Raw genomic sequence first — 12,253 nt, 5'->3', positions numbered from 1 at the left:
CTGTATGCGAGCAAAAACAGACACGGGAAGACCTTCAGGATTGCTGGAGCCCCTCCCTACTCCGAACGAACCCTGGAAGGATCTATCCATGGATTTTATAACTGATTTGCCGAAGTCCCAAGGCATGATGGCCATATTAGTCATCGTGGATTCCCTGACAAAAATGGCACATTTCCTCCCTTGCCCAGGGGCCTTAGAGGCTAAAGAAACAGCCAAGCTGTTCATAAAGGAAATTTGCCGATTACATGAGTTGCCAAACAGTTTAGTCTCCAATCAGGGAACCCAGTTCACAGCTAAGTTTTGGAGAGCAGTTTGGAAGCAGTTGCAGACGGAGCTAAAACTTTCATCTGCTCATCATCCCCAGACGGACGGGCAGACGGAGAGACTGAACGCCGTGTTAGAGAGGTATTTACGTTGTTATGTTTCTTATCAACAAAATGACTGGGTTTCCTATTTGCATTTCGCAGAGTTTGCCTATAATAATTCCTTGCATACTAGCACTGGACAGACACCCTTCTTTGCTAATTATGGGTTCCATCCCAAGGCCTTCCCTAGTAGTGCAGCAAGTGTGCTGGTGCCTGCAGCAGGGGAATTTCTGCAGGAATTACAGGCCGTGCAGCAGGTACTTAACAGCAATTAAACGATGCCAAACTGGAGTATAAATGAATTGCTGATCAACATCGAAGAGAGGGGGCCTCCCTCCAACCAGGAGACCAGGTGTGGTTGTCCACTCGCTTCCTCCAGATGCCGGGCAAGTGTAGGAAGCTGCAGGATAAGAGACTGGGGCCTTTCGAAGTGGAGGCACAAATCAATCCCGTGGCTTATAGACTGAAGTTGCCAGCTACTTTCAAAATACATCCTGTGTTTCATCGCTCGTTGCTAACGAAAGCAGCCCCTCCCAGCGATTTATGACCCGTGGAGGCCCCGGGGGCACCCATTTTAGTGATGGACAACAAGAGTTCGAAGTGGAACAGATTCTTGATTCCAGAAGGAGGCGTAATCAATTACAGTACTTAATTCACTGGAAGGGTTATGGGCCAGCTGACAGATCTTGGGAAAATGAGAGGGATGTGCATGCCCCAGAATTAGTGGAAGAATTCCATCAACGATTTCCCCATCGCCCTAAGCCGACAAGTGGGGGGGGCACAGCATGGGAGAGGGGATGGTGTCAGGATGCAGGATTGGGACCCTGGCACTTCAGACGAGGAGGAGGAGATCATTTTCCCAGAGTTGTGTGAAGAGGGGGAGGGAGGCCTTGAAACTCCAGCAGACACAGATACAGATTCTGCTCAGGAATTTCCCACGCTCACCCCCCTTCCCGAGCCAGAGCTGTTAGAACAAGAAGGAGGGGGACTTCAACTCCCTCATCAGCCAGAGAAAAGCCCGCCTGATGGGCATGACGTTCACCCCCCTCTTTCCCCAATACCAGAGGTAGAATCTTCAGAAGGGGAGGGGGCAGAACTTCCCCCTTCACCACGAACCCGGAGAAAACAAAAACAAGCAAAGGGAGAGAGGAGGGGCGGGGAAGAGAGCACCCTAAGGCGGAGTGAGAGAATTTGTGCCAGAAAGCCCCCTTTATAAGGAAAGGGGGGGGCTGGGATTTCTTGTTCTGTCAACTCTCTTGCATGTCACTGGACACGTGTATTTTGTTCCTTCATGAGAAGGCGCAGCCTCTGTTTGGATATTACTCTAATAAAGACTGAACTGCTTTCACAACCTGGTCTGGTTTCTGAGTCCAGTCCCGGACACGACAATTAACTTCAGTGGGTCTTCTCTGACTAGTATTGAATACCCACCCAATATCTTTACACAAAACCATGGTGTGACCACACATGAAATACTACATACAGTTTCAGTTGCTACATCTCAAAAAGGATATTATAAAACTGGAAAAGGTGTAGACAAGGGCAACCAAAATTATCAAGAGCCTGAGGCTAGTCCCCTAAGAGGAAAGGTTAAATTTTGGGACTGTAACGGCAAGTAAAAGGTGACAATATTTATACATGGTGTGCTGTGGTGACAGTGAATAGTGGTTTGTCTCCGTCTCATATAACCAGGTCATCCAATGAAGCTCATTGGTGGGGGATTCAGGACAAACAAGAGTAAATTCTTCTCCACACAGTGCATAGTTAACCTATGGAATTCAGTACCATAAAATCTGGTGATCACCTCCAGCTTCGATGGCTTCAAAAGGGGGTTATAAGAACATAAGAGCAGCCTGCTGGATCGGGCCAATGTCCCGTCTAGTGCAGCATCCTGATGGACCCATAGGCCAGATGCCTATGGGAAGCCCACAAACAGGACAGGAATGCAAGAGCACTCTCTCCTCCTAAATTTTCTAGCAACTGGTATTCAGAAGCATACTGTCTCTGACCATGGCATTAGAATTTAAAGGAGGATAAGGCTACCAGTGGCTACTAATGGTGATGGCTGTGTTAGGGGTGGCTAGCAGGCTTTGCTTACCTGGCTTCCCAATGTGAAGGTCACCGCCACTAACCAAGAGGGAGAGGGGCCAAGCAACTGGGAGATCAGTGTGGTGTGGGTGTAGTGGTGCAGCCAATCTGCCAGCCTCAAGGCTGCATCTGCACCTCATCAGCCTTCCTGCCACTTTGGCCCTCCCCCTCTTGGTTACTGGCAGCTGCCTCCACATTGGGAAGCCAGGTAAGCAATGCAGCCCAACCCTGCTCAGGCCTACCAGCTTCTACTAGGCTGTGTGCTTGCTGTCTCCAGTATTGGAGGTGCCATGCCATCCAGTTGTTGGGGAACAATAGTGGAAGAGGGCCACTGTGTTGTGGGTTTCCCATAGACTGGCCACTGCAGGAAACAGGATACTGGACTAGATAGGTCTTTGGTCTGATCCAGCAGAGCTCTACTTACATTTTTATGACAGAACCATTGCAGGAGAAAAATGGACCAACCTCAAGCCCAAGCATTGCTTGCATGGTTTCACATCCTCATCAACATGTTCAACTTGACTTTACACCTGAGTGGAGTTGACACAGAATTTCAGCAAAGTCTGCTGTGATGCTACTTTTAATTTCTGGGCAAATTCCTTCCTTGTAGACTGAGCATCTTTCCTGTCAACCACTCTGTAAGGAGCACATGTGGGGGAAGGGAACACTATACCTGTTCAGCCACTCTGACTGTCTCTTCCTCTATTATGTGTCTTATAGGGCTATACTACTTTCAGGGAGCAAACCTACCTACTTGGGGGAGAAAGGATGGGGGCAGAGATCTGGGGCAAGCAGGGCAGGAAGTGGTGGGGTTGGTAGTTTATTCTCTTTTGTTGTTTGTTTTTTTGCCCTTCCAATGGGAGGGAATTAACTTGCACCACTTCTAAGGAGCTTTTTGGAGGAGTGCCAGGGAAACAAGTAGCCATAGTGTCCTGCAGATCCACAACTTTGTGAGCCGCCTTGAGGGCCTTTTGCCCAAAAGGCGGCGTAAAAATAGAATAAATAATAAATAAATAAATAAAAGCCATATTTGCCAGAGGGTGCTTCAAAGTGACTATCAGGCTGAGCTTTCAGCTGAACATATTTTATTGTTATTATTACATGTATATCCTCCTTTTCCTCCAAAGAGCTCAAAGCTGCATGCATTTTATCTTCACAATCACCCAGTGAGGTAGGCTAGGCTGAGAGAGGATGACTGGCTCAAGGTCACCCAGATGAATAATTCATTCATCTGCATTTAAACCCGCCATGAGTTAACACCTTGTGATTTATAGGTTAGACCAACATTCTAACTACTACCTCACACTGGCTTTTCGGTTGCATTTCTCCCAGTTGCATCCCAGTTTTATTACATCAGGCTGTAAAAACCAACAGCAAAAGATTAATTATAAATAAACCTGACTGTGTGGTGATGTTTCCTTTTGAGACACAATGTGATGTCATGTTCAGTGTTGGGCTTGGGCCAGGTAGATCTGGATTCAAATCCTTGCTCAGCATAAAACTCAAGGTGTGTCTTTGGGCTAGTCACTATCTCTTATTTTAACCTTCCTCACAGAGCTGTTGTGGGATACTTGGAATGGTTTCATGTATCCTGCCTGCCCAGAGCAACTTTGATCAACAGGAGGATACAAATGTAATTGTTGTGAGCTGCTGAGACTCCAGTCGGTGCACCTGCCGCTGAACTGCAAGGTACAAGTAGCAGCATTTGCCTATGAAGTGAGGTACCCCCAGGCCCTGGACTGACTCTGCCCACCCAGAATGGCCACTGAATCCACCCTGGACAGGAAGGAGTATATAAGAGGGCTTCCTGCTCCAGTTGAGATTTCCTTGAGCAACATGGTCTGCCTGAATTCTGTTGTATTCTAAAACTGGGCTGAAGTATTTAGAGAAGAGGGAGCATGCATGCACACACTGTGAACTGAAGGTACTATTTTTCTTTCTGCAGTATCTGATGTGAGGGAGTTGATCTGCTGCTTGGTAAAAAATGCATATACTGTTTGCCTCTGCTTATAGTTGTATATTTGCAAATAAAACACATATTACAAAAATCCTGCAAGTCTCTTGTGTTCTCTCCTCCTAAAGAAAGCCAAAGCCCGGGTAGTGCTGCGGCTAAAACTTCTCACTGTTTTGGAAAGCGGGAGTATGTAAAACTGCATTAGCTTTAAATAGGAACCAGATGTATTAAGTTGATGTTTTCTCATTAGAGATATCCTATCATGTGTGATGTATTCTATTATTGCTCTCCTAGGATGTAAACAGAAGCAATCAAAACCAACTTCTCATAGCCACAAATGTCTTTAATAATTTATTCATCTGCAGTTAAACCCACCGTGAGAACACCTTCTGTTATTTATAGGTTAGACCAAGCACTGGGTTTGCACTGCAAAAGAAACAAAGGATACTGCTGATTGATCTGAACTGTAATGAACCAAGTTCATTTAGCCACAGAGCCAGAGTTCTAAAGATTTCCCCTTTGATTTGACGTTTGGGGGAGGGAGAGAGAAAAGTGTAGAGGAGAATATGCAAGACAGACTATGAAATCAAACAAAATAGAAAAGCTGTTGTAGAAAGGGGGAATTCTTTCTCTTAAGAACTGTTATCTTAATCAAGTATTCCTTATGCAGGTATCACTTTTATGTTAATGCAAAAGTGCAATCATTTATTTATTTTTAATATTTGGGGCAATACTGAAATTTTCAGTGCTTTCAGTCAGAGTAGGCTCTTGCTTCTTCAAAATTGTGTGAGCCTCACAAGCTGCAACCATTTGATCTTTTATGCCCTTAGTTTTGCTTTGTCCATTTGCAGGAATGACTTTGGATTCAAACCGCACCTGCTGATTTCAAAGGGACTCACTGGGAGAACTCTTGAACAAAGATGGTCCAAGGGGTGTGTGTGTAGATTAAGGATTTGGTCCACAGGCCAATTCCCAATCCCTGATATGAACCAATGAACAGCCATCATGACTAGTAGTTATCAATAATCATATCCTCTGTGAATTTGTTTAATCCTCTTTTTAAGTCATCCAGGATGGTGGCCATCTTGTGGCCGAGAAGTCTTATTGCACAGTCTGGGACTTCGGATTGACTCCAGTTTGACCTGGGATGATCTGGGGGCCCAGCCCTAATGCTTAATTAAGTTTTAAATCCTAATTAAATGTGTGGTTGGAAGGTGGGAAAGAAGATGCAGCATCCTTCCTCCCACACCCGCATGTTTAAGGAAGGGTTTAAAACCCTAATTAAACATTTAGTCGGGAAAGGGGCAGGGGAAGCTCTTCAGAGGATTCCACAGTTTTAACTTACGTGCTGCCTTAAAAAGTACTTCCTTTTGTCTGTCTTGAATCTTCCCACATTCAGCTTCATTGGATGACCCTAGGTTCTAGTATTGTGAGAGAGGGAGGAAAAATTTATTCTCTACCCACTTTCTCCATACCATGCATAATTTTATACACCTCTATCATACCCCTTACCTCTATCTACCCCTTGCTTGTTTCCAACTGAAATGTAACCTTTCCTCATAGGGGAGTTGCTCCAGGCCCTTGATAATTTTCATTGCCTTTTTTTTGCATCTTTTCTAGTTCAGTAAGATATTTTTTGAGGTGTGGTGACCAGGACTGTACACAGTATTCTGAAAGTGGTTGCACTACAGATTTGTATAATGACATTATAATATTGTAAGTTAGTTGTAGTCCGTTTCCTCACGGAACAATGGCATACATGTCTATTCAGAAGTATCTTGTTATGTTATGTTATGTTATGTTATGTTATGTTATGTTATGTTATGTTATGTTATGTTATGTTATGTTATGTTATGTTACGGTTTATTTCTAGGCCGCCTTTTGACCAAACGGCCACCAAGGCAGCTTACACACGAATAGAAAAACACAAATACAAATAAAAACAACACAATTTACAAAAATTCAAGCCAACAAAATCCTAGCATTTCTAAAAAGCAACAATATGCTTCTACAAAGCAAAATATGCAGTCTTATCTCAAATATTTTGAATTCTTTTTAAAAAAATCAATAGTTCTGCAGACTCAGAGTAAAACTACAAAGTGGAAGGACCATTTTTGTTTAATGTAGCTTACTTCTAGGAAAGTGAGTGCAGGATTGCAGGTTTGGCTTAGCTGACTTGGCTGAAGCCTTGGAGCTGTACTTATTTGCTAGTACAAAGATGCATCAGTCTTGTTAAAGGAGCCAAAATTTCATGTCTATGATACAAACGATAAGTGCTCGGATGCAGACATTGCTATATCTTCAGAACAGCCATGTGAGATAGGATTTTAAAGTTTTAAATCCTAATTAAACATGTGGTTGGGAGGTGGGAAAGGAGATGTAGCATCCCCCCCCCACAACCGCATGTTTAAGGAAGGGTTAGAGCTGATGACTGGCCAAGGGCAGGAAGTGAGCAAAAAGCAATGATGAATTATTTGAGTTTAAAATGTGAAACTGCACATGCTCAGAGTATTTGTTTGATGTTGTCTGTCAAGGCTGGCAAACTAGTTTGTGTTTGAGTTTTGCTGTAAAATGTCAGGAGTGGAATGTAGCAATCAAAGCATGGAGTGTATGTGTGTGTTGGGGGGGCTACTTTCCAGGAAGGGTGTGTGTATATGTGTGTGTGTGTGCGTTTATTTCTACCATCTCAGCACCTCTTTTTTCCTATAAATGGTATATAACATTTATACAGTTATAGATGTTCATTTTAAATATTTTAAATATAAAATAAATCATATATAATATACATATATAATATATTAAAATGCATTATAAAGTTGCCCAAATATTTGGTTGTTCTTGTTTACTCTAACATGTTATTGTTTTGACTCTGACTTGAGTTCTTTGCATGGTTTAGGGTTGGTATTGGAGGAGAGCAGGGCTCTTGTGCTTTTTACAGCTGTGTGGCAGACAGAAATTAAACAGGATGAGTCTTTTCTAGTATGGAAATACAATTATGGGGAAAGCTTCACCTGTTGACAGGATATTACTTGATTTATTTTTGGGCCCTCCACTCCTGCCACAAAAGAGGCATAAATTGGCATATGACAAATGTTATGCTAATTTGTAGATTGGGAGAGAGGTTTAATCCACACATGCTGTACTGGGCCCAGAAAATCCTATTGGCACCCCTGATCAACAGTGTGAGTTGAAGAACATGTATGGAGGGCATAGCCCTCCCCATGTAAAGATCCTGTGCATGCCCCTACTCATAGGGAGCCTTGTCAAGGCAGCCACACATATTTTCTCTATCCCCTTGCTACAGCAGCACATGATCTTGCACAGCAAGGCAAAGGACCCACATCTTCCCCAGATACTCAGCACTCCAGTCCCTTGTATTCAATTGTCCCTGGAGCTATCTACTGAGCTATGGCCCTGGGGGAAGGGGGGAATACATCCCTAGCCCTCCAACACTAATCAGTGGGCAGAGGTGATTGCTTACTTATCAGGAGGCTTCTGTATAATAAAGGCAGGCAAGCAGACTGTCGCACACAATCCCCAGAAACCAATATGGCTACCTTGATTATCAGGCCTTGCTGATTTTTGAAGGCTTACCAATCCCTTTATCAATATGCTGGCCAACAGAGTGAGCACATTTTTCCTCTCATTTGAATAATCTAGGCAATCTCAAATTCCTTCCTCTTTTCCTAATACCATTTTTCCATCTGTAAGGAATTAGTTATGTTATCATGGTAAAATTGATTTGAGATTGCAACAGATAGCTAGAAATTGTTGGCATCAAAATATGGTCTCAAAATCCAAAGGCTTGTTCAGACTTTTTCAATTATTAGAATTTTCTTCTTTTGTTACATTGGTGAGTTGCATTTTATTGACCATTTATTTTAAATATTTCTGTTTTGTTTTTTGTAACTCTTAAAAACCCTTAATAAAAAAACTGTGCAGTAAAGCCATCCATCAATAACAACAGCAAAACATTAATTATATCAATTGGCTAAAATCCTGCTAAAAAAGATTTGGCTTGCAGAATTTCCTAAAAATAAGCCAAGATAGACTAAACAAGTTTTCTTTAGGTATTGCATTGGGGCCTCTACAGAACAGTCCCCTGCTCCGAACCTTAGAAGTAATAATATGTCAAGGAACTATCAGACACAGCTGTTGGAGACTGCAGGAAAGACTCCCTCAAGTCAAGAGTTGCAGCCCTGGAAACATTAAGACTACCCTTTCTCTCAATGCAGATGGCATATGCAAAGAATACATTTGGTCCCAGTGTTACCCACAAATCCAGGAAGGAGCCAGGAAACCAGCTTGGCTAAATGCAGGCATAATTTGGACTGCAATGTGTACTAAGTGCATGTTGAAACTAAGGATGGGTTTTTCTGAAAATCTTAATATTGGCCTTATCTGCATGGATTTTTCTAATTCATGTCTTGCTCCCTACTCTTAATAAGAAGCAAGGGTTCTCCCTCCCAATTCTGCTAAAAATATAAACAATTGTTGCATATTATGCACATTATTATATATATACTATAGGGGTGGGATTTGCCCCCTGCCAATCCAATCTGCATGGATAAGGAGGAGGTGCAGAGAAGGACCCCCCCCAGGTGGAAGGATAAAGCGGCTGCTGCAGCAAAAGCCTCTGAGAGCAGGGCCAGACTGCAGAGGAAGAACAGCAAGAAAAGGCACCACACCACAGAGGCTGCAGACTAGGGTGGGTGAAAAATCTGCTTAATTCTGACCGGGGGTGGGTGGGTTAGAATTAATCAGATATTCACCCATTGCAGCCTGTCACTTTCCCCATGGTGTGGCACCTCCTCTTCCTGTTCTTCTTCCTCCTCCACAGTTTGGTCCTGCTGGGGAGGCTTTTGCCATGACAACCGCTCTATCCTTCCACCTAGAAGGCTCCTTCTCTCAGCCTCCTCCTTCTCCATGATGCCGGGGGTGAGCAGCGCAGAGCAGCGGCTGGGGGTGAAGCCCAACCCTTGTATATTATTACATGCATGTTATGCACATATATCCTCCAGGTTTCCTAAAGTAACCAGCACATAAACAGATACATACAGTAATGCATATAACTGTATAAAAATACATACTATTAATATACTTATATCATGGTGAAGAAATATAGTAGAGCATGGGGCTTCCCTTTCATACATTATATTTACATTACATATAATGTTGTATATAATTTTGCACATAATCTGCTATTTTTTAAAAAAAATTACCCTGTCCCTGCCCCTCTACAGCTCTCAAGAGATCACCCAGGATTAGATGCTTAGTATTTGAGGGATTGAATCTGGGCCTAATATAATAAAAGTTAAGGAAAATCTACTCTGGGTTTTTAATGTCACCCTTTTTGGATACATTTTCAAACTGGATTATAACTGATAAGATGACAGCTCCTTCATATTTGTACTAGTTTAGGATAAATGAACATGGCTTGGTTCGCTTACCTAAACCATCAAAAGCAATGTACTCTCTAAGGAACTTGATGGTTTGTTCCTAAACTCTCTTAGACTTGACTATGTGGGGAAATATTACAGAGGAATGTTCATGTCAGTTAGGCTGGAATTCCAACCTCACTTACCTGGGAGTAAGCGCCACTGAATTCAAGAGCACTTACTTCTCATTATACATGGTTAGGATTGTGCTGTTAGCTTCTGAGACCTCTTAATCTCCCACCCCCTCCGCTCTCCTATCTCCTGGTTTAGTGAGATATTTTCTTGTCCCTGCTGTTTGGCAGGAGGAAACATGAGGAGCCATCTGTCTGTCTATGCTATTGGACGCTTTACAAAAGCAGGATTGGAACATCTGTCTTATGAGACCAACAACTGTCACAACCTGGGCCAAAGGGCCCAAAAGACAGAGGTTATAAGGACCTTGTGTTTCCCTTTAACTATCTTTTCTATATACTTCCGTCTCCTGTTACAAATGATTCATACAGCAGGATGGGGAGTTTTAACCCGGACTGAATGAAATACATTAGCAGAGCTTGGAAAAGTTACTTTTTTGAACTACAACTCCCATCAGCCCCAGCCAGCATGGCCACTGGATTGGGCTAATGGAAGTTGTAGTTCAAAAAAGTAACTTTTCCAAGCTCTGAATGTCTCCTACATTATCCACCTCACCCCCTCACAGGTCATTGCATCAGTGTATTATTCTGCTTAAAGCTATTTTTCCTTGCCCACAAGAATATTAATATGATGGACTGAAAAATGTAATTGTTTTAAGTAAAATGCAATTAGTCTGAACTAATGACTTCAATCTGTCACATAAACTTCTGTGCTGATGCCACAGACAACAATCTTGGCAGCTCTATAGTTAATAGCCAAAGATGGACCCTGAGGTTTTGCAAAGATCTTTTACCATTAACATGCAGGAAGCTGAAAAATAACAGTAATTATTTCTTGGCAGTGCCTATAACTTCTTCTTACCAGCCATTTACTGGCCTGTATTAAATGACAGAGATTATCACAGGAATGTATGAGAACATTTAAAAATACCCTTCTGTTTTGAGGAATTGCTGGTAATCACATTTCTCAAATTAGAACTTTTTGGCAAGCAGTTTGACTTGATTAATATCTTTTAAACTATTTGCAGTGATTTTTGCAATCTCACATAGCAGTAATAATCTGCCCTTTACACCTATGTCTGACATTTATAACTCTTGGGTTAATAACGCAGTATTTATGGGCACCAGCTGGTATGGAAAAATTAGTTGTGAGAAAAGGATTCCCCTTCATTCTTTAGATTATTCAGTTTAGAAGGCAGAGCTTTTGTGATCACATGGCACTTACCAGCACAGTTGCATATTATTTTTTCTTCTCTAGTTTTTAAAAAATACATCATTGCAACTGTGGCCACAATTATCGTATCACATATCCACATATGACCAACTGTGTAACAGAATAGGCACTGAAGTGTTTCTTGTAAACTTCTTGTTTAAATCCTGCAGTATGTATGGGAAAATGAAAAGTCCATATCTGAAGCAAGAATGAAATGAATTCTTCATGCACAACTTTGACTATCACTTTTATCAAATCAACTCTGGTTGTGAAAACAATTACCAAATACTTGTATTGCCAAAAATATTGCTATTAACAATCAGCTAATGAATTGTGGGGGGGTTTTAATAATAAAAAATATAAGTACGCTATCTACATTTACCTACTCTGATCCCAGTTGGCTGCAAAAAGCAAAAGTATCTTCCTGCCGTAGTGATCGCGATTTTCCAGCACTCCCGGAAATCCATCAATCAGAGCTCGTTTGATCCCTGGATCATCAGCCTTAAAATTTTTGAACATATCCAGGTTCAGCTGACGGTACTGGAAGTATTGAGCCAGTAATCGGAAGGCATCTGTTTGGTGAAACTTTCTGGCTCGGAGAAATCTCAGGATGAAGGCATCATCTGTACGTAAAAACCCAATGTCAGGCCTTGTGATGATCATGTCCCTGACTTGTTGGATATCCTGGTGCAAAACATCTGGATTTTCATTAAGTTCAAGGCGGGCTTTCTCTATCGTCTCTGGACTGAGCCCAGCATGTAAATGGGTCATCTTTGCAAAAGTCTCTTTTCCAAATCCTTAACTTCAGAAATTTGATTAGAAGATATTCTGGTCCCATTCAACTAATAGTCTGCAGTAATCCATTCAAGGGCAATTAACTTTTGCATTCTTTTTGTAATATATTGAAGAATACAATTAGTAGGTATTTTTCATCAATATCCAAGGACATTCACATTCAGTTCATTTCCTAGGAATCCATCCAAAGAAATAAATCACTTGTATCATGATTCTCTGAAAAATAAATACATATATAAAAACCATTTTGATAAAGAGTGAACACATTT

At 42.0% G+C, this 12,253-nt stretch overlaps 1 protein-coding gene across 1 annotated transcript in view; it reads right to left on the bottom strand.

Annotated features, from left to right (window-relative positions):
- Window positions 1–12,027, bottom strand: part of CLVS1 (clavesin 1) — a 104,648-nt gene extending 92,621 nt beyond the window's left edge. The window contains 2 exon segments of the mRNA XM_061602406.1: window positions 11,572–11,969; window positions 11,971–12,027. Coding sequence (XP_061458390.1) covers window positions 11,572–11,969; window positions 11,971–12,027 — 455 coding nt within the window.
- Between the last annotated feature and the right edge of the window lie 226 nt (window positions 12,028–12,253).

Source organism: Rhineura floridana, chromosome 1 (genome assembly GCF_030035675.1).
Source record: "Rhineura floridana isolate rRhiFlo1 chromosome 1, rRhiFlo1.hap2, whole genome shotgun sequence".
Classification (NCBI taxonomy): Eukaryota; Metazoa; Chordata; class Lepidosauria; order Squamata; family Rhineuridae; genus Rhineura; species Rhineura floridana.
This window is presented reverse-complemented; position numbering and strand designations above follow the sequence as displayed.